At 44.4% G+C, this 26,840-nt stretch overlaps 1 protein-coding gene and 1 long non-coding RNA gene across 23 annotated transcripts in view; one reads left to right on the top strand and one right to left on the bottom strand.

Moving 5' to 3' along the window:
• SYT17 (synaptotagmin 17) overlaps positions 1 to 26,840 on the bottom strand; it is a 93,764-nt gene that overhangs the window by 39,907 nt on the left and 27,017 nt on the right. For 19 of the 22 annotated variants that reach the window (XM_077986380.1, XM_077986385.1, XM_001082835.5 and 16 more), the window contains 2 exons: positions 5,614 to 5,734; positions 3,932 to 4,087 (listed from right to left, as the gene is read on the bottom strand). In XM_077986380.1, the coding sequence (XP_077842506.1) occupies positions 3,932 to 4,087; positions 5,614 to 5,734 (277 nt within the window). Of the gene's footprint in view, positions 1 to 278; positions 526 to 3,931; positions 4,088 to 5,613; positions 5,735 to 26,840 lie in introns of those variants that run through there. The other 3 variants (XM_077986378.1, XM_077986379.1, XM_028841407.2) reach the window with 3 other exon arrangements.
• On the top strand, positions 18,065 to 24,090 carry LOC144338088 (uncharacterized). Its single transcript, XR_013411899.1, has 2 exons — positions 18,065 to 19,032; positions 21,523 to 24,090. It is a non-coding gene; the product is annotated as an uncharacterized LOC144338088 (long non-coding RNA).

Genomic DNA, 26,840 nt, shown 5'->3' with positions numbered 1-26,840 from the left:
TTAGAACCTTATGAATTTGAGTTCAGGAGAACTGTAGCTTTGCTGAGATACATACCAGCTTAAGACACCTTTCTCATATTATTCCAGCCAGTACCCTTTACGTAAAATGCCACCCTAGCTGGGATTTCCACTCACAGCTGTGGTTCGGAACAATGAATGAGCCATAGAAATATCTGGGGTACTTTTAAAAAATAGCTACTTACAGATGCTCAGTGCCTCAGCCTGGTCCAGTTGCTTTAGAGTCTCTGCAGGATACAGTGCAGTCATTGGTAGCATTTTAAAGCTCCCAGGTAATTCTAAGGTAGAGCCAGGGTTGAGAATCCCTGATTTAAGGGTCGGGCAGGCAATTCTTCCTCCTCCAGAAAGAATATTTTCAATGAGCTTTTAACCAGAGGAACATGAACTTCCAAGCCAGGGGCCCAAAACTTACAGGCGAGAAGCGGGTCTTCTGTGAATGGAGAGTACAGGACTCGCCTGATGGCGTCAGCTGACCACTGCCCCAGCTGACGGTTGCCACCGGAAGTGCTGTGGGTTGAATAAAAGATGTATGGGGGCGGGGTGTGGTGTGACGACCCTTCTAGTTTGAGGTTATGAGGTAACCATACGGGATTCAAGGAATTCAAAAACACCTCTGCAACTACATGCAAAATTTTCCATATTTCCATGTATTTTTCTGGAGTTCTAATCACAATCCCTGAAGCTCTGTCATATCCCCCACCTCCAGAATAAATAACCTCAGCTTTTATCATACTACATCATGCAACAGTATCTAATGCAGTTATTAAAAATAAAAAATTAAATCCATTTGTATTCATGTTGATCTGAAGGCAATGAATGCATTCATTGTTAATTACACCAAAGCAAGCGTCAATGTGGTATCCATGGAATGTCCTGGTAACCTCCGCCAGGGCAGGGATCAGGTCTGTTTTGTTCACTGCTCTATTCCCAGAACTTGGAAGCACTGCCTGGCACAGAAGGTGTTTAATACACACTTGTTGAATTCATGAATAATGTTTTAAAGGAACAGAACCCTCTGTATGTGGATATTATTGTGTGAACAAGGAAAAAACTGTGGAATGATACACGGCAGAACATTAAAGGTATGACTTCAGGGAGAAGGAACTGGAAAGGGGAAGGCGTTAAAGAAAGACATTAGGCTGGGTGTGATGGCTCATGCCTGCAATCCCAGCACTTTGGGAGGCCGAGATGGGTGGATTACTTGAGGTCAGGAGTTTGAGACTGGCCTGGCCAACATGGTAAAACCCCGTCTCTACAAAAAATACTAAAAAATTATCCGGGCGTGGTGGCGTGCACGTATAATCCCAAGTACTGAGGAGGCTGAGGCATGAGAATTGCTTGAGCCTGGGAGGTGGAGGTTGCAGTGAGCCGAGATCACGCCACTGCACTCCAGCCTGGGAGACAGAATGAGACTGTCTCAAAAAAAAAAAAAAGGGAAGGATTCCACAGCAAGAAAACACTCTGAAATAAACAAAACTGCATGAGGGAGTGAGAAGGTGGTGGCTGCCCCATGGGCGTGGGAGAAAAAAGGAAAACATTAAACTTTCCCTTTAATAATAGTTAACAGTTCTAGAGTGCTTACTATGGACGGCACAGTGTGTTTATTGACCGCACTGAATTATGTGCATTCTATCCTGAATGCACACAACAATCCCGTGAAGTATCCTGTATTGTTATCCCCATTTTACAGCTGAGAAGACCTCAGCCCGCAGATCTTGCCCAGGGCCACCAAAGTAGGTGAGTGGTAAAGCCAGGACCCAGACACCAGCTCCCCAGCACAGGCACATAACCCCTGTTCTCCTCTGATTCTCTGTCCCTACACATCTTTTTCATGGTGTCACTCATTATAACACGTGTGTGGTACATTTATCATAAAATGTTAAGTAAAATATGAAGTGTCAGGGCTTTCCATGTGGGCTCTCAGTTTCCCCTGGGGTCCTCTCCTCAACTAAGCTAATGATAGGAGGTCCCTTATTCTCAGCAGGGACTTGGGAAAAGAGGCTTCATTTTTTATCCGTGTCTTCGTTTAATACACAGTAGTTCCCATTGCCTGCCTGTGCACCATTTAAGGAGTCAGAGGTGACTGTCTTCTGTGTTGGCCTGAAACCTAGGAGAGAGTGAGGATCTTGCCTATTTGTGACTCCATCTGGACAGCAGCCATCACAGACTGCATTAGAAGGGATCATTACATCTGCATAGGGCAGGCATCCCCTGATTCAATGCAGACTCTATGGGTGACAGGCCTTGAGAAAGCCCAGAACTAACCTGCTTCGAAGGGGTTTCAGAGGATAGACATTTGCAACCTTGGTGAGAAGGAGCAATAAGTTTATATAGGGGAAATCTTGCATGCAAGGATTTTTCAGCCATGGATTGGTTTCTTGGGAGACCTGGAGCCCAGAGTTCTAGACAAGATCTAAACAGAGGAGAGTTTCCAGTTACCCTGGAGAAGGATGTCTCAAAGGATGATGTCAGATCCCCAATGCTAGCCCTACCTGGGTTCTTGAGGAAATACAGATCCCTTGATATGTGGAGCTGGCAAGACCAGAGCTTGAATTCTGATTCTATCAGCTTGAGACTTTGTGTAGGTTGCTTAGGTTTTAAGCCTCAGTCTCTAGATCTCTAAGTTCGGGATGAAGATATCAACTTGACAGGGTGGGTTATGGTGAATATTAGCAATGATATAGGGAAGTATATACTGTAATTAGAACACAAGAAATAATAACCATTACTCCTACTAACTCTATTCCTGTTGTGGTGAGTAGCTTCTAAGATGACTCCCAGTGGTTCCCACCTCCCACTCTTCATACCCTTGTGTAATCCCTTCTCTTGAGTGTGGGCTGGGCCTATTCTAGTGAATAGAATATAATGAAAGTAATAGGATATCATTTCCAGTATTAGATTACAAAAAGACTCTTCCTTCCCATTCCTGCTCCCTCACTTGACCACTCTGATGAAAGCCATGTTGTGAGTTGTCCTGTGGGGAAGCCCATGTGGCAAGGAATTGAGGAAGGTCACTGGCCAACAGCCAGGAAGGGACTGAGGTCCCCAATTCAACAGCCTGCAGGAAACTAAACCTGCTGAAAACTGCGAGTGACCTTGAAAAGAGATCCTCCCCCAGGTGAGCCTTCAGATGAGACTGAAGCCCCAGTCAATACCTTGATTGCAGCCTTGTCAGAGGTATTCAGACAGAACTATACAGCAAATCTTTGTATACCTGGATTTCTGACCCACGGGGACTATGAGATATAAATGTTTGTTGTTTTAAGCTACTAAATTTTGGGGTGATTTATTATGCAGCAATAAATAACTAATACACTCTGGAAATAAAGCATTAGATTATACCTTGGAAAAACGGACTAAATTCTACCAGACAGTGGCACATGAAGCCTCTGCTTAAATACTACACCCTCTGGGAAGACTTTCAAAATCCCTTTCTCTGAGTTAGGTGACCCTGTTTTCTCATATGCTTCTCTATCTGACTGCAGAGAACTTGAATCATCACCACCATCATCATCAAAACTAACACATAGTGAGTACTTATTATGTACCAAGCATATTCCAGAGTCATAAGTCATTTACTGTTCACAACAAACCTACGCCACAAGTACTATTATTGTTCACATTTTGTAGATGAGGAAACTGAAGCTCAGAGGAGTTAAGTAACTTGCCAAAGACCTCAGTTATTATGTGACAGTCTGAGGAAATTTTGCTTGATCTACATTTCTAACAATTACGTTATAGGGCTCTATGAGTCCTGACCCAGTTCATAGATGTTAAGTGAGTTCGACCCCAGGTGGTTGAACACCAGATATTAAGTTCTTAAATGTAACTCCCTCTAGATTCCTTCTGTCTCTAGGACAGTCAGTTGAACGTGCCTCACCTGGAGTTCATCAGATTTTGGAATGCTACCTACCTGTAAACACTAGGCTGGCATTTTCCAGTTCTTCTTGGGGAACTTTAAAGCTGAAGGATTCATTGTAGAAAGGATCAATTGTGCCTCTTAAGAAGGATGTCTTCTTGGTTTTCACAAGCTTGAGTCCATGCACCAGTTGGATTTTCACAAAGGGGTCTGAAAATTAGACACAGCATCATAGAATGTTGGAGATCATGAAACCTAATCTGTCCAGTCATTCTGCCATTCAACCTCCCATCCATCTATCTTTTTATTCATCTGTTCTTCTATCCATCCATCCATTCAACTTTTCATTCATCTCATAGTCCATCCATTCATCCACCTGTCTATCCATCCATCCATCTTCCCATCCATCTGTCAGTTCACCGATCCATTCATCATCTCACCATATTTTTATCTATCCATTTTCTATCCATCCGATTTCTCATCTATTTGACAGTTCAGGCATCCATCCATCTATTATCCGTCCATTTTCCCATCTATCTGCTTATCCGCTTATCCCTTTCCCTCTTCCTTTAGCTATCTAATATTTGTTGAGCTCCTCCCATGTGTCAGCATTGTGTTAGTTTTACTGATGAGAAAACTGAGGACTCAAGGTGAGAAATCAATTTTTAAAGATCTTGCTGGTGGACACAGAATCAGACTCAGAGACTGCCTTGGATTTCTGTCTGTGGAAACCCATTATCATTTCAGTGAGCCCATAGTCCATATACAGGAGAATAGAGATGGCAGAATTATAACATTTTTAGATCATTTTACAGTTTACAAAGGGATTCATGTACATTATCTAATTTAATATTTGTTTAAACAACTTATCAAGATGAATACTGTTATTATGTCAATTTTTGAGATTGAGAAATTGAGGCATATAGTGGTTAAGTAGATTCCCCAAAGCCATATCATTTGCAAGCCACATCATTTGACTCCTATAACTTTAATGATTTTATCATACTGACTCTCCCATTGTGGTGAGTCTGAAACTCTTCAGTCTTAATACCATTGCCTCCACTGGCCCTTTCTAAGCCTCTGTTTTTATAATGTGGCTTTTGAGAGTGCAAGGTGTCTTCTAGCTGTCACCTTATCACAAAAGTAATTTATTCAGCTACTGCATTTAGAGAAGACAATAATTCCACCACTGAGCTGAACAGATCCCTGTGACTACAGCTGCTTTCACAGTAATATCCTTTGCTGTCATGGGAGAAGCAACATACAGATGGAATGGAATCTGTTCCATTCCATTGAAAGTCATGTTTGAATGGTTTTTGCTATAATGTACACACTTTAAATACAAGTCTTTTCAGAGCTGGAATTCATAAAGATTTATGGCACACATGAAATGAGCTGGCAAAAAACCTCAGTGTGTCCTCCACGATCATTGATTAGAACGGCCAGTTTCTGCACACTGTCGCCACCTGCAGGATGGCGTCTCCATTGCAGGAATAGCATATGGAAAGGCCAAGTCACTTCCTTGGGTTCAAAGAGGATTTAAGTTTCCAGTGGTTATCACGACTGCTCTCAGTCCACTCCCCAATTCCAATAGGGTTACTAAGATGGCATGATTTACCTGCCTCATCCTGAGATGAGTAATGCTCATCCAGGATACAGAAAAAGAAAACTGGGTCCCCCACACAAACACAGATGCCCCATTAATAAAGTGAGAGAAGCGAGGAATCACATGGTACCTGAACCTTGGCTCACATCTGTCTGAAGAAGTTGCTTGGCTCGAATGACATCAACATTCAGTCTGCCAGCACTTGGGAGATAATTCAGTGACAGAAGCAGCTCCCCCAGCTCCACTTCATTCTGTAGAGAAAGGAAATGGTCAGGAAGTTGCCTTCTCCTTTTATTCCTTTTGCACCCACCATGCAAGAAATTGCTTGCAGCAGCTCACAAACAGGTTGCTGTGGGCGCATCAGCTGACAGTGGGTGCCTCTGTGTGTGACTTCTTTTCATCTCTGCCTCCAATTATTGTGGTCCATCTATCTCTGAGTTTTTTCCACTCTTAGATCACTCAACAGCAACAACAATAACAACAAAAGCAGCAATAATAAAAAAAAAATGTTTCACTGCCATGAACTATGCTAAGCGCTTTACATGTAACGACTAATGAGTCTGTGAGGTATTAGTATTAACTCTGTTTAACAGATGAGGAAACTGAGACTCACAGGGTTAAATAACATGTCCAAAGCCACAGCAAGAAAGTGGTAGAGCTGGTACTTAGACCCAGGGAGGCTGATTTGATTCCAGATAATCTGACTGCTGTTATTCTGCCATCCAATAGGATACCTGGAGGTAGAATGCCCTGCAGAGGAACTATCTGAGTGAGAAATCTGTTCTTAACCTGGAATCCCCAATAGATCCCACGCTTCTAACCTCACCAGAGCTACACTCAGCGCAGAGATATCCCTTGTTGAAGAGTACCCATCCCCTTGATGTCAGCTCTATCACACTGTGGAAAATTCCCATGAACACCTAAGTGCATGACTCCATACTCCCAAAAATACCTAGAAAGCAGGAGGCCTCCCGCTTCTCTGTCCCTTTAAAAAAAAAAAAAAAGTATTGTAGAAAATTTCAGCCATGTACAAAACAATAAACTAGCATAACAAATCTCCATCTATCCATCACAAAATTGTAACGGGCATTTTGCCAAATGGTGTTTCACCTATATCCTGACTTGTGAAATATTTTAGCTGAATATTTTAAACTAAGTCCTCGACATGGTGTCATTTTACCTGTATATCCTTCAGAATTATTCTTTAACTGATAAGGACATTAAGACAAGCATTTTAGTGTGGGAAATTTCCAGTCATATTTCAAAACCAGGCAGAAGAGTATACCCCACCATCTTCATACCCAAACATCACTCAGCTTCAAAAATTCTCATCTCATGGTGAATCTCCCTTCACTTACACTTTCATTCAACTCCCCATATTCCTCTGAAGTAACTCCCAGTCATTATATTATTTGTAATATTTCAACATGTATCTTTAGAGGGTAAGATCTCTATCTATCTATCTATCTATCTATCTATCTATCTATCTCTCATCTATCTCATCTATCTATAATCTAACCATCTATTATCTATCCATCATCTGTTTATCTATGTCTATTATCTATCTTTATCTATCATCTATCTAGCTTTCATCTCTATCTTTTCTGATGTCAGTCATTTCAGCAAATTAATGCCAAATGCCTAACACAATACCCAGCAGCTCTAGAACAATGCCTAGCACATAGTAGATACTCAATAAACATCTGCTGACAGGGTGAACAGTCAAACCAAAAGATTCCTGTACCGAGTGAGTTAGTCCCCAAACAAACAAGAAACAATCTCGCATGTTAACTCAGAGGCTGCTAACAAACAGCCTGCAGGTGTGTTTTGTTTGCCCCACATCACATTTTAATTTATAATTACTTGTTAATTATTACATGATTCAAGAATCAAGTTATTTCACATTTTTAAAAAAAATCTGGATTTCTTGCCTTGCTTGAAAAACAGGAAGATCTGGTAACACCGGCATTCCCACCAGGCAAGTGACAAAGATTCTTTACTTGACCAAACTTTAGTCAGGCTCCTAAACCTCCTAGGCCCATCAGTGCACCACCTTGTAAAATCCAGTTTCTGCAAAGAACTCTGCTAAATCAGTTTGGTCAGGTTCCTCATTCTCTCTCTCTCACTTTTTTTTTTTTTTTTTTTTTTTGAGACAAGGTCGCACCCTGTCACCCAGGCTGGAGCAATGGCATGATCATAGCTCCCTCCAACCTCAAACTCCTCGGCCAAGGGATCCTACTACCTTAACATCCTGAATAGCTGGGATTACAGGCATGTGCCACTATACCTGGCTAATTTTTTTTTTAAGAGACGAGGTATTGCTGTGTTATCCAGGCTGGTCTTGAACTCCTGGCCTCAAGTGATCCTCCTGCCTTAGCCTCCCAAATTGCTGGGATAACAGGTATGAGCCATTGTGCCCAGACAAGTTCCTCATTCTCCATCATCCCCCAGGTAATGTCTGATCACCCTGGCCTGTCTCCAGCAAAAATCCTGCCAGGTTCATTTAGCCAGAGTCCCCCTTACTCCTCTGATGCTTCCTCTTAGTAATTTTTTAAAAATTCCTGACCCCCCACTTTGCTCCATGGCTATGGATTCCCACTTGTCTGTGCTGTATTTGAGGCTGAGTCCAGTCTCTCTCTGTGATTGCAAAATCCCATTACTGTGGTCCCTATACATATCATGATGGTCCTCAATAAAGTCTGCCTTGTCACTTTAAGAAGTGTCATTGAGGGCTGGGCGCGGTAGCTCACGCCTCTAATCCCAACACTTTGGGAGGCCGAGGTGGGCGGATCATCTGAGGTCAGGAGTTCGAGATCAACCTGGCCAACATGGTGAAATCCCATCTTTACTAAAAATACAAAAATTAGCTAGACGTGGTGGCATGCACCTGTGATCCCAGCTACTTGGGAGGCTGAGGCAGACCACTTGAACCCAGGAGGCAGAGGTTATAGTGAGCCAAGATCGCACCACTGCACTCCAGCCTGGGTACCAGAGCGAGACTCCATCTCAAAAAATAAAATAAAATAAAATAAAAGAGAAGTGTCATTGAGTAATTTTCTTTAATCCAACATCTGGCCACTGAGCTGTGCAGTGCTCCTTTAGATGGGACCTGCCCCCTTCACATCATACCTCATCTGTCCGCTTCCTCCCCTTTACATTCCTGCTGCCCTGCCCTGGGTATCCAAGTATGGAGATTTTCAAAATAGGAATGGTCAACTGAGTGTCTTGAGTAATAAAAGAAGTTCAAGCCCTTTTGCACTGTTGCTAGGGGTTTCCTGCTGCTTCTCAAGGGCTTGGAAGATGCAGTGTCTTTAGGACATGACCCTGCTGACATATCTACTTTAGTATGAGCAATGCTGAGGATTCTGCAGGAGCCCAGGCCATCCAGGTCCTCCCGGACTTTGCTCCTCCCAGGTTCATAAGTCACAGTGACATTTCCTTTTATTTTAAAAGCAGTTCACTATGTACCAGGACTGGGGATACATCAGTGAGATCACTCCCTGACTTTACAGAGCATACACTCCTGTGGGGGAGATGGACAGTACCTAGATTTTAAAAAATATATCAATGAGATGATTTCAGGTAATGCTAAGTATTAGGAAGAAAAATATAGCAGGGTGAGAGAAAGGAAGAAGCTTTCTTGGGTGATGGCAATTTGCTGCGTCTTGATTGTGGTAGCAGTTACGTGTGCATTTGCCAAAAATCAACGAACAGTAAGTTCCACCTCAATAAAGTTGATTGAAAGGGGGGTATTTGAAGTAAGCAAATGTGGCAAAATATTGGAGACTTACGACATCTGGGAGATGGATACATGGGTGTTTTATTATTTTACGTGGGAAATATTCCCATTAAAAACATTTACTTTATGTGAAATAAATATGACAAATCAGGCAGAGTAAGAGAATGAATGGGGTTCACATGGGAGCTGCCCTTTCAGTCGGTGGATGGGGCAGGGCTTTTCTGAGAGGCGAGGTTTGAAGAGGAATGAGGGAGGAAAGAGGGATAGGGACTCCTGGGGCAGAGGGAACAACAGGTGCAAGGGCCGGGATGGTGGGAGGGAGGAATAAACCCGGTGTCACTCAGTCGGTGTGTTCAAAGGAACAAAGAGAAGGCCAGTGTGGGGAGAATGTAGCAAGAGATGGATTCTAGAGATGCTTACAGGAACGAAGGCAAGCTGCCCAGTGGTTGATCCCAGGGGCTCTGCCCAATCCTAGCAGTCCTCACAGAATTGGAAGGAGAAGGTGAGGCCATCTTTTGGGCCCTCAATACGTAAGAGCACCTCAAGCCCCCTCTGCAGCCTTCAAGTGTGGATAGAATTGTTCCTTCCCTCCCCTGGGGCCATTGATCGAACCTTCAACACGAAACTTCCTGAAGCTATCCTTTTTCTAAGAAGGCTGAGTGTTTTTCATCTTAAGAAAACAAAGCTCTTTTATTCCTTCTTCCCTTTGCGGATACAAGCTCGCTTTACTCTCTACCCATCCCATCCTCGATACACGGCGTGCTCATCAGGGCTTTCAGGTCGTACTTTTCTAGGGAACCATTCCCATTGATCCAGCCACTCTTTCTGTCTGCCTTATCTGGGGAGTGATGAATTTGTAACACTGTTCTCTGGAGTCAGGGGAGCAGTTGATAGAAAGTAAAAAAGAGGGCTAATTGTGCAATAGCAAAGGATTCATTGATTCATTTAACAAACGCTCATGTAACAGGTACTCGGTCCTAAGCGCTTGGGGATGTCACGATCATGATCGTTACAGCAAACCTTTATGGAGAAATCACCATAGTCCAGGCACTGTCCTAGGCTCTAAAGTTTCCTTAACAACTCCAGAGGCTTCCGTCTTGCAGGTGAAAGAATTCAAGCTTAGAGAGCTTGAGCTGCATGACTTGCTCAAGATCATGTATCATAAACAAAAAGAACAAGGTTCAAACTCAGCCCATGGTTAACTCTTACACAAGGTTTCTGGTGAGTAAGCAGCAATCCCAGACGTCAAGCAACTCACTGTCTACTGGCGGAGAGCAAGGAAGATATAAAAACAAATCAAAATTCCAGGGGCTGCACGCCACTGGGATGGCTATAATAAACACGCACACAAAACCATAACAAGTGTTGGCCAGGATGTAGTGAACAAGAACCCTGTATACTGCTGGCAGTAATGAAAACTGGTGCAGCTGCTTTGGTAAACAGGTTGGAGTATGACCGAGCAGTTCCATTCCTAGTTGTATACCTAAGAGAACAGGAAACATGTCCACGTGAAAACTAGTACGCAGATGCTCATAGCAGCACTACTCACAATAGCCAAAAGTGGAAGCAGCCTAAATGTCCATCAACAGATAGATAAACAAGATATCACCTATCTATGCAATGGCCGGTTATTCATTCATAAAAACAATGAAGCATTGATACAAGGTAGACAAACCTTGAAAAAGTGAAAGAAGCCAGACACAAAAAAATCACATATTGTACAATTCCATTGACAAAATATCCAGAATAGGTAAATCCATAGAGATAGAAAGTACATGAGTGATTGCTAGGATCTGGGAGGAGGGGGAAATGTGGAGTGACTGCTTAATGGATACAGGGTCTCCTTTGGGTGATGGAAACATTCTGGAATTAGAGGTGATGGTTGCACACCACTGAGAATTTACTAAATGCCAGTGAATTGTATATTTAAAATGATTACCTTTATATGATGTGAATTTCACCTCAATTAAGAAATAATTGCAAATATATTTTAAAAAGCTCATCATCACTGGTTATTAGAGAAATGCAAATCAAAACCACAATGAGATATCATCTTATACTAGTTAGAATGGCGATCATTAAAAAGTCAGGAAACAATAGATGCTGGAGAGGATGTGGAGAAATAGGAACGCTTTTACACTGTTAGTAGGAGTGTAAATTAGTTCAACCATTGTGAAAGACAATGTGGTGATTCCTCAGGGATCTAGAGCCAGAAATACCATTTGACCCAGCAATCCCATTACTGGGTATATATCCAAAGGATTATAAATCATTCTACTATAAAGACACATGCACACGTATGTTTATTGCGGCACTGTTCACAATAGCAAGGACTTGGAACCAACCCAAATGCCCATCAACGACAGACTGGATAAAGAAAATGTGGCACATATACACCATGGAATGCTATGCAGCCATAAAAAAGGATGAGTTCATGTCCTTTGCAGGGACATGGATGAAGCTGGAAACCATCATCCTCAGCAAACTAACACAGGAACAGAAAACCAAACACTGCTTGTTCTCACTCATAAGTGGGAGTTGAACAATGAGAATACATGGACACAGGGAGGGGAACATCACACACTGGGGCCTGTCGGGGGTTGGGGGGCTAGGGGGGATAGTATGAGGAGAAATATCTAATGTAGATGACCGGTTGATGGATGTAGCAAACTACCATGACACATGTATACCTGTGTAACAAACCTGCACGTTGCACACATGTACCCCAGAACTTAAAGTATAATAAAAAAAGAAATAATTGTAGGGCTCAAGTATTAATCAGCCATATAAATGAAACCTAAGACATACTGAAGCACAATCTATTCATGAGAGGGGCATGGTCAAGGAAGTCTTCATGGAGGAGGAGGCATTTAAGTTAAGCCTTGATAAGTAGGATTTGGTCCAGCAAATATTGCAGGGAAGGGTGCCCCATACAGATGGAACAGAATGAGGGAAGCCTTCACTAAAGCCCCAGTACTCTTCATTGTGTTCTGATCCTGAATTTATCCATATTATTATGTAAAGGTTGATATGGTTTGGCTGTGTCCCTGCCCAAATCTCATCTTGAATTCCCACATGTAGTGGGTGGGGCCTGGTGGGAGGTAACTGAATCATGGGGGCAAGTCTTTCCCATGTTGTTCCCGTCATAGTGAATAAGTCTCATGAGATCTGATGGTTTTAAAAAGAGGAGGTTCCCTGCACAAGTTCTCTCTGTTTGCCCGCTGCCATACATGTAAGACGTGACTTGCTCCCCTTGCTTTCTGCCATGATTGTGAGGCTTCCTCAGTCACGTGGAATTGTAAGTCTAATTAAACCTCCTTCTTTTGTAAATTGCCCAGTCTCAGGTGTGTGTTTATCAGCAGCATGAAAATGGACTAATACAAGGGCCAAGTAACTTATTATTAATAATAAAGTTGGCTGGGTGCAGTAGCTCATGTCTGTAATCCCAGCACTTTGGGAGGCCAAGGCTGGAAGATTGCTTGAGGCCAGGAGTTCAAGACCAGCCTGGGCAACATGGTGAGATGCCCCCGTTTTCTACAAAAAAAAAAAAATGAAAACATTAGCCAGCTGTGGTGATGAGTGCCTGAGGTCCCAGCTATGTGAGAGGCAGAGGTGGGAGAATTGCACGAGCCAGGAGTTTGAGGTTGCAGTGAGCCATGATAGAGGCTGGGCAACTGAGAGAGACCCTGTCTCAAAAATAAGTAAATAAAATAAAGTAGCCAAAGATGGTTAATAATTTGGATGTTTGAGATAAATTAGTGAGCATTCTCCGTAGAAACAACATCACCTTCACCCATTTACATTCCTGGTTTGTCATTGTTGTTAAGTGTGGAAGACAATACTGGTTTCTCCCTTAGAACAGGTGTGTGCTCTTGGCCACTTAGGAATGGATGATGCCCTCCCCACTTCTATATCAAATAAATTTTTTTTAAAAAGAGAAATATAATTTTTGGCAAGAATTTGATATTTCAGAAATAACACTGCAGTACCCATTGAGAAATCAGAACATTGCTGAGATTTACATTTGAGAATTATTGCAGCAGTCCTTTTTGTCTGGGCATGGTGGCTCATGCCTGTAATCCCAGCACTTTGGGAGGCCGAGGCGGGCAGATCACTTGAGATCAGGATTTAGAAATCAGCCTGGCCAACATGGTGAAACCCCATCTTTACTAAAAATAAAAAAAGTATCTGGACGAGGGGGCGGCTGCCTGTAATCCCAGCTGCTCAGGAGGCTGAAGCGGGAGAATCACTTGACCCAGAAGGCGGAGGTTTCAGTGAGCCGAGATTGCACCACTGCACACTAGCCTGGGCAACAGAGCAAGACTCTGTCTCAAAAAAAAAAAAAAAAAAGAGAGAATTATTATTATCTTGAATGACGTATGGTGAGCAGCTCTATAATTTTCAGGGCTTGGAGGCCTCAAAGCCTTATCCTAACCCAGCCCTGGAGGAAAAGAAGAGTTGCCATCACACTCAGGGTCTCTGCCCCAGAATATGTTGTACGTATGAATAACAGAATAACATCATTCACTTGGACATCATAAATGTCAGCTCTAACAATCTGAGGACAAAAATGTCCCTGGGGGCTTCCTGGAGCCAGGATCTTCTCAGCCCTTCTTCCGTAGAAGTATCTGATGCTACATCTAAAAGCTGACGATGGCCAAGCATGGTGGCTCATGCCTATAATCCAAGTGCTTTAGGAGGTCAGAGTGGGAAGACCGATTGAGCCCAGGAGTTCGGGGCTGCAGTGAATGTCGGTGGTGCCACTGCACTCCAGCCTGGGCAACAGAGCAACACTTGGTCTCTAATTTAAAACAAAACAAAAAATGTTGACCAGGAGTCCGCTGATAAGGAGCTTAGACTGTAGGAAGAGAAAGCAGGACCATCTAGTCCAGCAGCTCCTCAACTTGCACCACTTAGGAAGATCATGAAATTAATGGTGATCTTTACAGACATCCATGAGGTGCTGGGACATCCAACTTGCATCAACCTGGGGTAATTTTGTTCTCTCTCCTGCCACCTCCAGGGACATTGGCAACATCTGGAGATGTTTTAGTTGTCATAACTGGGGAATAGGGTGGGGTCTGCTACTGGCATCTAGTGGGTAGAGAGAGACCAGGGATCCTACAAGGTACAAGACAGCCCCCTTCAACAAGGAACGGTCTGGCCCAAAATATCACTAGTGCCAAAGTTGAGAAATCCTGACCTAAGTCTATAAATCTTGGGCTGATTCAGATTTTTTAAATACATAACTGTACCCTGAACAAAATTTTAATAGGAACCAAAGTCTTGAAACTTTTGGCATAAGAAGAGTTCATCAGGTGCAGTGGCTTGAGCCTCTAATCCCATCTACCCAGGAGGCTGAGGTAGGAGGATGGATCGAGGCCAGGAGTTTGAGGCCCGCCTGGGCAACAAAGCAAAACCTTCCCACCTTCCATCTCTAAACTTTTTTTTTCTTTAATTAGCTGAGCATGGTGGCATGCATCTGTGGTCCCAGATACTCAGGAGGCTAAGCCAGGAGGAATGCTTGAAGCCAAGAGTTCGAGGCTGTCAGATGCGAGAAGAAGTTCCTCTTCAAAGGTTTAGCTTGTTTAGTTTCCTTGTTCTTTGTTCTCTACTTTCAAGGCCAAACTTCCTTGCTCTCTGTACCTCTCTGTCTTGGTTTCAGTAAACAACTCTTCCGCCAGTCCTTAGCTACAGAGCCTACATCTAGTGCCCACTCTGTAAATTATCCCTCCCATTACAATGGCTCTTCTCGCCGAAACTGTCCTTCCCGCCAGTGTAACCGCATTCCTGCACTTTTCAAGTTAGCCAACCAGGTTCAGCTTAGATTGTGCAGTCCAACTCCAACCAGTGGAGGCAGGATGGAGCAGCAGGGACAAGCTGCATTAGAGATAAAAACCCCTTCCCTCCTTTGTTCGGTGTGCTCTCATGATGACCAGACCTGTGAGAAACACCATCCTACAGAAGTAAGTTTTGCCTTACTGAGAAATTCTTTGTTTTAGTGCTCACTTTCTTTGTGACACTGAACAGCATTTGTTTCTAACAAGACTTTAGTAAGCTGTGATTGAACCCCTGCACTCTAGCCTGAGTGGCATGGCAAGACCCTGCCTCTTAAGAAGAAAGAAAAGTCTATTCACCATCTCCACTGAGTTTGTCTTCAGTCCCCTCTGGGCCTGAAGAGGCCAAAGCTGGTGCTACAAGCCAGAGCCCAGAAAGATCCAGCTAAGATTTCCTTCCTTCTGCTTTCTCCTTAAGCCAATCTTCTTCACTGCAAAGTGGACACCCAAGCACCAAATACAAAAATCCTCCCAGGAAGAGGGCTCAGCCCTCACAGGGAAAATGGATTGCTTGTTCTGATAGGATCTCCAACTCTATAAAGTCTTCCTTATCCAAATTTAGTGAGATAAGGTTGAAATGTCAGAGCTGAAATAATTTAGACCAACACTCTGGTTTTCTTTTTTTTTTTTTTTTTGAGACGGAGTCTCGCTCTGTCGCCCAGGCTGGAGTGCAGTGGCCGGATCTCAGCTCACTGCAAGCTCCGCCTCCCGGGTTCACGCCATTCTCCTGCCTCAGCCTCCCGAGTAGCTGGGACTACAGGCGCCCGCCACCTCGCCCGGCTAGTTTTTTTTTGTATTTTTTAGTAGAGACGGGGTTTCACCGTGTTAGCCAGGATAGTCTCGATCTCCTGACCTCGTGATCCACCCGTCTCGGCCTCCCAAAGTGCTGGGATTACAGGCTTGAGCCACCACGCCCGGCCAACACTCTGGTTTTCTAAAAGAAAACGGAACCATGCCATTGCCTCATTTCCCTGTTTATTTCTTATTTTATTTATTGATTGATTTATTGTGACAGAGTCTCGCTCTGTGGCTCAAGCTGGAGTACACTAGCATGATCTTGGTTCACTGTAGCCTCTGCCTCCTGGGTTCAAGTGATTCTCACGCCTCAGCCTCCCGAGTAGCTAAGATTACAGGCATGTGCCACCATGCCCAGTTAATGTTTGTATTTTTAGTAGAGATGGGGTTTCACCATGTCAGCCAGGCTGGTCTCGAATGCCTGACCTCAAGTGATCTGCCCACCTTGGCCTCCCAAAGTGTTGGGGTTACAGGCGTGAGCCACCATACCCAGCCTCACTTCCCTGTTTAAAACCCTCCATCACTCAGAATAAAATTCAAAGTGCTTAGCCTAGTCAACAACAGGGTTTGTCAACCTCAGCACGATTGCCACTTTGGGCTGGAGCATTCTGTGTTGTGGGAGCTGTCCTGTGCATTACAGGAAGTTTAGCAGCATCCCTGGCCTCTACCTACTGGATGCCAGCGGCATCACCCCTCTCCTGATTGCAAAAACTCAAAATGTCTGCAGACATCGTCAAATGTCCACTGAGGGCAAAAATCACCCAATTGAGAACTAATGGTCTCTAAAAGGATTTATCTACAGGATCAAAATGATTTGATCCAAATGATTTGATCCAAATGATTTGATCCCTGCCTGCCTCTGAGACCTCACTCACCAACCGCCTCTGCCTTCTTTCTGTTCTTTAAAAATACAAGATCATTGGCTGGGCGCGGTGGTTCACGCCTGTAATCCCAGCATTTTGGGAGGCTGAGGCAGGCAGATCACGAGGTCAGGAGAATAGAGACCATCCTGGCTAACACAGTGAAACCCTGTCTCTACTAAAAACACAAAAAAAAAATTGGCCAGGCATGGTGGCGGACACCTGTAGTCCCAGCTACATGGGACGCTGAGGCAGGAGAATGGCATGAACCCAGGAGGTGGAGCTTGCAGTGAGCCGAGATTCCACCACTGCACTCCAGCCTGGGCAACAGAGCCAGACTCCATCTCAAAAAAAAAAAAAAAAAATACAAGATTATACCTGCCCCAAGGCTTGAACCTGCTATTCCCTGGGAATCTCAACTCAACAGTCACCTCCTCATCTAAGCTTTCCATTAACACTCAGTTGAAAACAGCCCTCTGCCTCCATCGCTTTCCATCACACCACCTTGTTCATTCCCTTCATGGTACTTGGTCCTTAACCTGTTTCTCTATAAAGGCAAAGCAAGTGCCCCTGTGTCCACTACTATATTCACAGCACCAGGAGCAAATCCAAGATCAAGCAGTGCAGCCCCCAACACACAGGCTGAGCTGCTGCCACACCATGGGCCGAGAGGGATTGTCAGCACGATGTTCTGCCCCCTGTCCTATCCAACCCCCAGAGAATCGAAGCCAAGACAGGAGAAGGAACTGGGTGACAGGCCCACTTCTACCTTGTCCCTTGTGGAAGCGATGTCACAAATAAACAGGCCTCATTTCCTTTCTTGTAAGAGCCTGATGAGCTTAATTTGGTCGAACCACGTGGGGTGGGCTAGGGAGAACCAAAATAGACCATCTGTAAATTACTCGGATGAATCCGGCAGCCGGCTTGGGCAAATGTGGCTTGGCTCTCTCCTCTCTACCCAGACAAAAATTCTCTCTCCCTGCAGCCTTTCAACAGAGTTAATTTCTAATCAATAAAAAGGAAATAAAAGAAAATCATCTGGGACAAAAGACATTTTCTGGAGAAGGCCAGAGCCCAGCTCTCCTCCTGACAAACCTGCTTTGAACTCCTTCTCAATGGTCCTTTCGCTGTCTCTCACCTAGCAAAGGATTTCAAATGTGTGCACACAACTTTTAACGAAGCCCAAACACAGCTGCTCCACGCCCCCTTATGCCTTTGCTCTCAGGGGTTGGATAAAGCCTATTGTCTCTTAATCTGCTGCACAAACAACATTAAAATAGAAATGGATTTTTTAAAAAGTAAACTCCAACTGCAATGCCAGCACTTTACACATTTCATCAAATGCTTTCCTTTCTTTTTTTTTCTTCTTTTCACTTTTTTTCCCAGTCTTTGTCAATACCGCAACCCTGTATTTGCATAGCTGCATTGACAATACAGGCACATTCTGAAATACCCTTTAAGGAAAAAACTTAGATCAGAGGGGAGAGGATGAAGAGAAATGGGCTAAAGGGTACACACATACAGTTAGCGAGAAGGAATAAACTCAATGTTTGGGGCTGGGCACAGTGACTTATGCCTGTAATCCAAGCACTTTGGGAGGCCGAGGTGGGAGGATCACTTGAGGCCAGGAGTTCAGGACTCCTGCCTCAAGCAAGACTCTGTCTCAATTAAAAAGTAATAATAATAAATGTTTGATAGTACAGTAGGGTGACTATATTTAACAAAAATGTATTGTGCTAGAATGACAGAAGTCCTAAATATGGTGACTTGATCACTATGCATTATATATGTAACAAAATTTCACGTGTAAGTTTCCCCAGCCATGTGGAACTGAGAGTCAACGGAACCTCTTTTCTTAGTAGATTGCCCAGTCTCAGGTGGTTCTTTATAGCAGTGTGAAAGACTAATACACCTCCAATAATTGCAGAGAGTCAATTTATGTTCTTTAAGCCACCAGTTTGCAGCATTTTTTTACAACAGCCCTAGAAAACTAATACATGTGTATTGCAATCGTATCCTCCCAGTTTCTGGCTTGCCTTTTAATTCTTTTTACTATGTTTCCTGATAAGCAGAAGTTCATCATTTTAATGGGGTAGAATGCATCCCTCTTTTCCTTCATTGGTTCATACTTTATTTTCTGACTTTTTAAAGAGGCGCTTTGCTATACTAATGTCACAAAGATCTTTATTTCCTTATAAAACTTAAAGTTTGGCCATTCATCAGTTCCTGGCCATCAGGACTTGATTTTGGTCTGTGCTGTGAGGTAAGGCTCCATTTTCTTTCTTCTTTTTTTTTTTTCCTGTTTTGTTAGAGACAGGGTCTCACTGTATCACCCAAGCTGGAGTGCAGTGGTATGATCACAGCTCACTGCAGACTTGAACTCCTGGCCTCAAGTGATCCTCTTGCCCTGGCCTCCCAAAGGATTACAGGTGTGAGCCACTGTGCCTGGCCCCATTTTCATTTTTGAGGGAGTGGCTACCTTGTTCCCTATCTTTCTGCTCCACAAAGTTGTGAGTTCATTGAGGGTAGTGACCTTCCATAACCTTCCCCCCAGTGTCGGAGGTGAGGCCTGGTGGGAGGTGATTGACCATGGAGGTAGATTTCCCCCTTTGGTGCTGTTCTAATGATAGAGTTCTCAGGAGATGTGGTTGTTTAAAAGTGTGTGGCACCTCCCCATTCTCTCTCTTTCTCCTGCTCCGGCCATGTGAGACATCTCACTCCCCCCTTGCCTTTCGCCATGATTGTAAGTTTCCTGAGGCCTCCCCAGTCATGCTTCCTGTACAACCTGCACAACCTGCAGAATCGTGAGCCAATGAAATCTCTTTTCTTTATAAATTACCCAGTCTCAGGTATTTCTTTATAGCAAGGTGAAAATGGACTAATACACCTGTAAATATGACTGTCTTAGTCCATTTTGCATTGCTATAAAAGAATAGCTGAGGCTGGGTAATTTATAAAGAAAAGAGGATGAACTGGCTCGTGGTCCCGCAGGCTGTACAAGAAGCACGGCACCAGCATCTCCTCTGCTTCTGATGAAGGTGTCAGGCTGCTTCCACTTTTGTCAAAAGGGGAAAGGGAGCTGTCATGTACAGAGATCACAGGGCACGAGAGGAAGTAAGAGTGATGGGAAAGGTGCCAGGCTCTTTTAAACAACCAGCTCTTGTGCAGAACTAACAGAGCAAGAACTCACTTATTACCATGAGGATGGCACCTAGTCAGTCATGAGGGATCCACACCCATGACCCAATACCTCCCATTAGGTCCCACCTCCAACATTGGGGATCACATTTCAACATCAGGTCTGGCAGGGGAAACACATCCAAACTATAGCAATGGGAGTTCACAGTCCTTATTTGAAAACAGGGGTTTTGCAGATGTAATTGAGTCAAGATGAGGTCACACAGGAGTAGGGTGGGCCCTATATCCCGTAGGACTGGATGTATGAAATGGGGAGAAGAAACATGTTCTAATGATAGAGTTACATGTTCTAATGATGGACTAAGACACACAGGGGAGAATGCCAGGTGAGGACAGGAGTGGAGGCTGGAGGGATGCGGCTCTCAGCCAAGGAGCACCAGGATTGCTGGCAGCCATCGGAACCCAGAGGAGAGGCCTGGGGTGGTTTCTCCTATAGAGGTTCTGCAAGGAATCAACTCAGTTGACACCCTGCATTTGGACTCTGAGCCTCCAGAGTTGCGAGGGAATAAATTCCTGTTGTTTTAAGGCACCCAGTGTGTGTTACAGTGGTCCCAGAAAACTAACACACTGGTGAATTAACACAAAGGACAAACAGTCACAAACCTCTATTGCAATCCCAGCTCTCCCACATACACTAGCTGTGTGACCTTACCCATGCCGCTAAACCTCTCGGAGCCTCTTTCCTTTCCTCCTAGGAAAAGGAGGATGCATACCATATACCCCATGAAGTTCTAGTGGAGAAGGCTAGATCTTTCTTGAACTTCTTCAGTTGGTTCCCATGACACTGTCCGCTCCTACATTTCTTCTTACCTTCTAGCTTCTATTTCTTGGTCTCCACAGTTCTTTTTTCTTCTCTCCTGCCCTTAAGTGTAAGTTTCCCCAGAATTCAACTCCTAGTCACCTTTTCTTTACTTTATATGGTGTTTCCTGGCAATTTTCTTGATGCCTATCATTTCTACTATCACATTGACTAACCCAAACATACTTTCTTTATGAGTTCTGGTCCTGCCTAAGCCTTCTTTTTTTTCTCTTTCTCCTTTCCTTTCTTCCTTCCCTTCTATAAATATTTATTGAACATGTATTATGTACCACTAGGGAACAAGACAGAAAAAAAAGCCCCTCCTCTTGGAGCTCACATTAAAGTGGAAGACGCTTAATAAGGAAATTAATATGTAATGTCTGATAGCAGTAAAGTGCTAGGAAGAAAAACAAAGCTGGCTGCAGGGATAGAAAGTGATAGGACTGCTCTTTAAAAGGAAAATCAAGAGGCTGGGTGCCGTGGCTCACGCCCATAAGCCCAGCACTTTGGGAGGCCGAGGCAGGTAGATCACTTGAGGTCAAGAGTTCGAGACCAGCCTGGTCAACGTGGTGAAACGCTGCCTCTGCTAAAGATACAAAAAGTAGCGGGTGTGGTGGTACATGCCAGTAGTCCCAGATACTCAGGAGGTTGAGGCACGAGAATAACTTTAAACCGGGAAGCAGAGGTTGCAGTGAGCTAAGATCACGCCACTGTACTCCAGCCTGGGTGACAGAGTGAGACCCTGTCTCAAAAGAAAAGAATAAAAAAAGCCAAGGAAGGCCTCTCTGAGATGGTGACCTGAGTAAGACAGGAGGGAGCCATGAAGGTATCTGGGGGGAGAGCATTCCAGGGAGAGACACAGCTGGTGCAAAGGCCCTGAGGTAGGGCCATGCTAGGTGTGCTTGAGATACCCAGCAAAGTTGATGTGGCCGAAGCAGAATCAAGGAGGCCACTGCCCAGGGAAATAAAGTTGGAGGGAGATACGGGGGATAAGTCTTGTTTAGATTTTATGTTGAATGAGATAGGAAGCCATTAGAAGGTTAGATGCAGGAGAAAGACATGAACTGACATTTATTTTACTGTATTCCCCTGGCTGCTGGGTTGAGAAATGCAATGCAATGCAAAGGAATGAAGCAGGGTGACCCGTGAGGGGCGTCCTAACACTGCAGGTGAGAAGTGAAGGTGGCCTGGACCTGGCTGGAGGAGTGGAAGGGTTTGAAGGGGTTGGTGGGGCTGGCCTGATTTGCTGATGAGTGTAGGCTATGACTCCTAGGTTTTGGGATCAACGCTGGTGTCACTGACAGATATGGGGAATACCGATGGAGGGGCAATTTGGGGCAAAATCAACAGTCCAGGGTAGAAGTGAGACGTCAGCCAGTCACTCCAGCAGGCGGCAAACCTAAGTTCAGTGTTGCCAAAGCTGCCCTCAACAAAAGAGTCACTGGGGGTGCTTGTAAATACAGATTCCTGGGGCCTCCCAGAGCCTACTTGATCAGATTCTTCAGGGGAGGGACCTGGGAATCAGAATGTTTCACAAGTGCCCCGGAAATACTGATAACACAGGTGTTTCAAGCCATGGGATCGGATGAGATCACTCAGGGATCTTTAGTTAAGTCCACTGGAAGCTTCCTCAGGGGTGCCCATCCTCAACACCCTGCACCCCAAACTTAGCTCATCAGCACCACTCCTGCCCCATCCTCGCCTGCTCCTCCTACCTCACTGTCCAGCACCCCTAACCAGCAAGTCCCTCAACCCCGAAAGCTGAGTGAGGCTCTAGAGACCTCCCTCACCCTCTGCCCTCATGTCATCTCCAACTCCAAAAAATCCTCCAAGCCCCCTCATGCCTCTCCAAAATCACTCCTGGATCCCTCCCCCAACACATCTAAGGTCACCTGCCCTGTTCTCAAACATGAAGTTGATGAATTGCTTGGATGACATATATTACTTTATTCTCCTTAATCAAACTGAGTTGAAACTTCTTGGCTAGGAAGATTTCAATGTAATCATCATGGTAATGACTGCCAGTGACATTTATTTAGTGTTACCAGTAGGAAGTTCACATTAATTGAGGCCTTGCCTCATGCCACAAGCATTAACAGATGACAGCCTAACTATGACCCTTCATGTTGGAGTTGTTATTCTTGCCATTTTCCAACAAGCTGAGCCTCAGTGAGACAGGACAACAGTTAACACAGCCTCCTCATGTTCAGTTGAACACAGCCTCCTCCATTCACTAACTTCATGGCCTTGGGTAAGTTACTCAAACTTTCTGTGCCTGAGTTTCTTTAACTGTAAAATGGGAATAATAATGGCCCCTAGGTGGAAATGAAAGCCCTTAGAATAGTACTTGATCCGTAGTGATACTCAGGGAGAGCTAGCAATGATTATTATCAATGACATTGAGTAATTACCCAAGGTCACACTGCTGGAAGTGGTTGGGCTGGCTCTGACCTGAACATTAAAGGACACTAGGTCTGTGCTCTTGACCACGACATGGCACCACTGTAAACATGTGCCAGGCTCTCTGATCTTGGTGCTTCATAAGTACTAAGTCTCACTGCCCACAATAAACCTTTGAAGTAAGTACTTCTGGGATCGGTATTGTGATGGCAAATGTTTAGTTCTTGGGGTGGGGAGAGCAGAGGTTCTAACTTATGACACTGGTCAATTTCATATACAATAGCTGGTCTCCAGCTATCAATGTGATGATGTCAACCAGCTTGCAAAATTCCTGAAAACTTAACAATTGGCTCTGGAAGCCAGCATACCACATGATCCCCATTTACAGACAAGGAAGTTGAGGCTTAAAGATGACAAGTAACTCACCTGAGCCTACACCTCTAGTGGATGGCAAAGCCAAGACTTGAAGCCAAGTCTGTATGACTCCAGGGTCTACGCTCTTAGCCATCATGAGATCACCTCCCTTGTGGGGTAAAGAAGTTAGTACACTGAGTGTTGGTACAGTATACAGCAAGACGTCCCTCCCAAAAGCCATGTGACATTGGACAAGTCACTCAACCTCTCTGTGCTGCAGTTCTCTAGTCTATATAACATGAAAGTTGGTCTAAATCATCTCTGGTTCCTCTTCTAGTTCATTTAATAACTAGGAATCAAAAGTGAATGTTGAGGCTGGTCACGGTGGTTCATACCTATAATCCTTGCACTTTGGGAGACCAAGGCAGGTGGATTGCTTGAGCTAGAAGCTCAAGACCAGCCTGAGCAACATGGCTGAGCAAATTAGCCAGGCATGGTGGCTCACGACTGTGGTCCCAGCTATTCAGGAGGCTGAGGCAGGAGGATTGCTTGAACCAAGGAGGTAGAAGCTGCAGTGAACTGTTACTGTGCCTCTGCACTCCATTCTGGGCAACAGAGTGAGACCCTGTCTTAAAAAAAAAAAAAAAAAAAAAAAAAAAAAAAAAAAAAAAACCCTGTTGTCTTTCTTTAGAGGTCCTGTCTCTAAAAAAGCAAAACAAAACAAACAAAAAAGTGCATGTTGATGTCTAAAATGCAAAACCAATTTCTATTTAAGGAGGAAGAAAACACAAAGGACCGCATGAAAAGAAACTTCTAGTTAATGACTGCTTGGTAAGACTCTGGCCTGGGCCCAGCTCTGGCTGCACAACATTGCCAAAACACTGCTGTTCATCAGAACCTGAGCAGGAAACAATTTTAACATACACACAAAGGCCAGGACTCTACGGAGAGGGTCAAGGCTGACAGCAGCTCAGGGCAAGTGAAAGAGGGATTTCTCATTAAGAAACCTGACATTTGCCTTGTCAAGAGCCTTGGCTGGTGAGGTACCAGGTGGTGAGTGATCTCAAAATACAAAATGCAGTAAGGTGTCTCTGTTTCCCAGGCTGTTTTTGGCAGCTGACAAGGCAGGCTGGGGGCGTTTATAACTCCAGGCAGTTTCCAAGTACCGGGTCCAGTGAGCACATAACTCTGAGCACCTCGAATTATCAAGTATTTTGGCTTTAAAAAATGTCCCAGAGAAACTATTCTGGATGACATTACAATGGTGAACCCATGTCATTATAATTTGTCCAAATCCATAGAATGCACGATGCCAAGAGCATCCTAATGTAAATTATGGATTTAGGGTAATGATGATGTGTCAGTGTAGGTTTACCAGTTGTAACAAATGTACCATTCTGGTCGGAGATGCTGATAATGAAGGAAATTACATATGTGTAGCGGCAGGGAGTATACGGGAAACCTCTGTCCCTTCCTCTCAATTTTCCTATGAACCTAAGACGGCCCTAAAAAATAAAGTCATTTAAAAAAAAAATTCTTCAGCTGCGCGCTGGTGGCTCACATTTGTAATCCCAGCACTTTGGGAGGCTGAGGCAGGTGGATCACATGAGGTCAGGAGTTCGAGACCAGCCTGGCCAACATGGTGAAACCTTGTCTCTACTAAGAATACAAAAATTAGCCAGGTGTGGTGGCTCATGCCTGTAATCCCAGCTACTCAGGAGGCTGAGGCAGGAGAAATGCTTGAACCCGGGAGGCAGAAGTTGCAGTGAACCGAGATCAGTCCATTGCACTCCAGCCTGGGCAACAAAGCAAGACTCTGTCTTTAAAAATAATAACAATAATGAATTCTTCTATCTACTGTCTGCCTGGGGCATGGTTATGACCAAAGTAGTATAAATTGAAATGCAAATCAGATTCTAAGCCAATTCCTTCTGGTTTCAATCTTAATTGTGCCTCAATGTCCCCTCTTCTTGGTACGTTCCCTCCTTGGGTCCCTCCCTGTGAGCTTCTGGCGCCTGGGTTCCCAATCACCATTTATTCAGCATATATAGCATGACTCTATCTCTTTTCGGGTCTTTTTGGTTTTGGTGGGTTTTTTCATTTGGGACAGGGTCTGGCTCTGTTACCCAGGCTGGAGTGCAGTGTTGCCATCATAGCTCACTGCAGCCTCCACCTCCCGTCTCAAGTGATCCTCCCACCTCAGTCTCCTGAGTAGCTGTGACTGTGGATGTGCATCACCACATCAGGCTAATTTTTAAATTTTTTATAGAGATGAGGACCTCACTCTTTCTCTGGGCTAGTTTTGAACTCCTGACTCACACAATCCCCCTGCCTTGGCCTCCCAAAGTGCTAGGATTACAGGGGTGAGATGGAGTGTCGCTCGTTCACCCCGGCTAGAGTGCAGTGGCACGATCTCGGCTCACTGTAACCTCCGCTTCCCGGGTTCAAACGATTCTCCTGCTTCAGCCTCCCGAGTAACTGGGACTACAGGCGCCCACCACCACGCCCAGCTAATTTTTGTATTTTTAGTGAAGATGAGGTTTCACCATGTTGGCCAGGCTGGTCTCAAACTCCTGACTTCAGGTGATCCTGCCTGCCTCAGCCTCCCAAGGTGAGCCACCACACCTGCCCCCACTCCCCGATCTCTTTAAAAAAAAAAAAAAGTGTTTTGTTTTGTTTAAAAAAAAAGGTAAAATAAATGAAAGAGGCAGTGCCGTGGAGTAGAGTGACTCAGAGTACAGCCTCTGCAGCTGGATGACATGGGTTCAAGTCCCAGTTCCGTGGCTTGGGTGTATTGCTTAATGCATGCCTCAGTTTCTTCATCTATAAAATGGGGTGATGATAATAGTTCACACAATAAAAGCACTTAGCAGAATGCCCAGTGCACTAAGAATTATCCTTAATTTACAGCCTAGGAGTTAGACCCAGGTTCACAGTTGGGAAATGGTGAAGCTGGAACTCTTAACCAGATCAGTCTAACTCAAAAGCACGTGCTCTTTACACAACAATATTTGTTCAGTTCAGAAGACATCTGTTGAGTTCCTTCCAAGTGCCAAAGATACCAAAACTAGAACCCTTTTATTTGGCTGGGCATATTGCTCACACTTGCAATATCAGGACTTTGGGAGGCCAAGGAAGGAGGATTGCTTGAGGCCAGGAGTTTGAGACCAGCCCGGGCAACATAGCAAGACTCCGTCACTACAAAAAAAACACTTTTTTTAATTAGCTGGGCGTGGTGATTCACACCTGTGGTCCCAGCTCCTTGGGAGGCTGAGGCGGGAGGATCGCTTGAGCTCAGGAGTTTGAGGCTGCAGTGATCATGATCACACCACTGCACTCCAGCCTCAGTGACAGTGTGAGACCCTGTCTCAAATA

The sequence above is a fragment of the Macaca mulatta genome, chromosome 20 (genome assembly GCF_049350105.2).
Source record: "Macaca mulatta isolate MMU2019108-1 chromosome 20, T2T-MMU8v2.0, whole genome shotgun sequence".
Taxonomy (NCBI): Eukaryota; Metazoa; Chordata; class Mammalia; order Primates; family Cercopithecidae; genus Macaca; species Macaca mulatta.
Note: the sequence above shows the minus strand (reverse complement) of the source record. Positions and strands in the feature narration are given on the sequence as shown.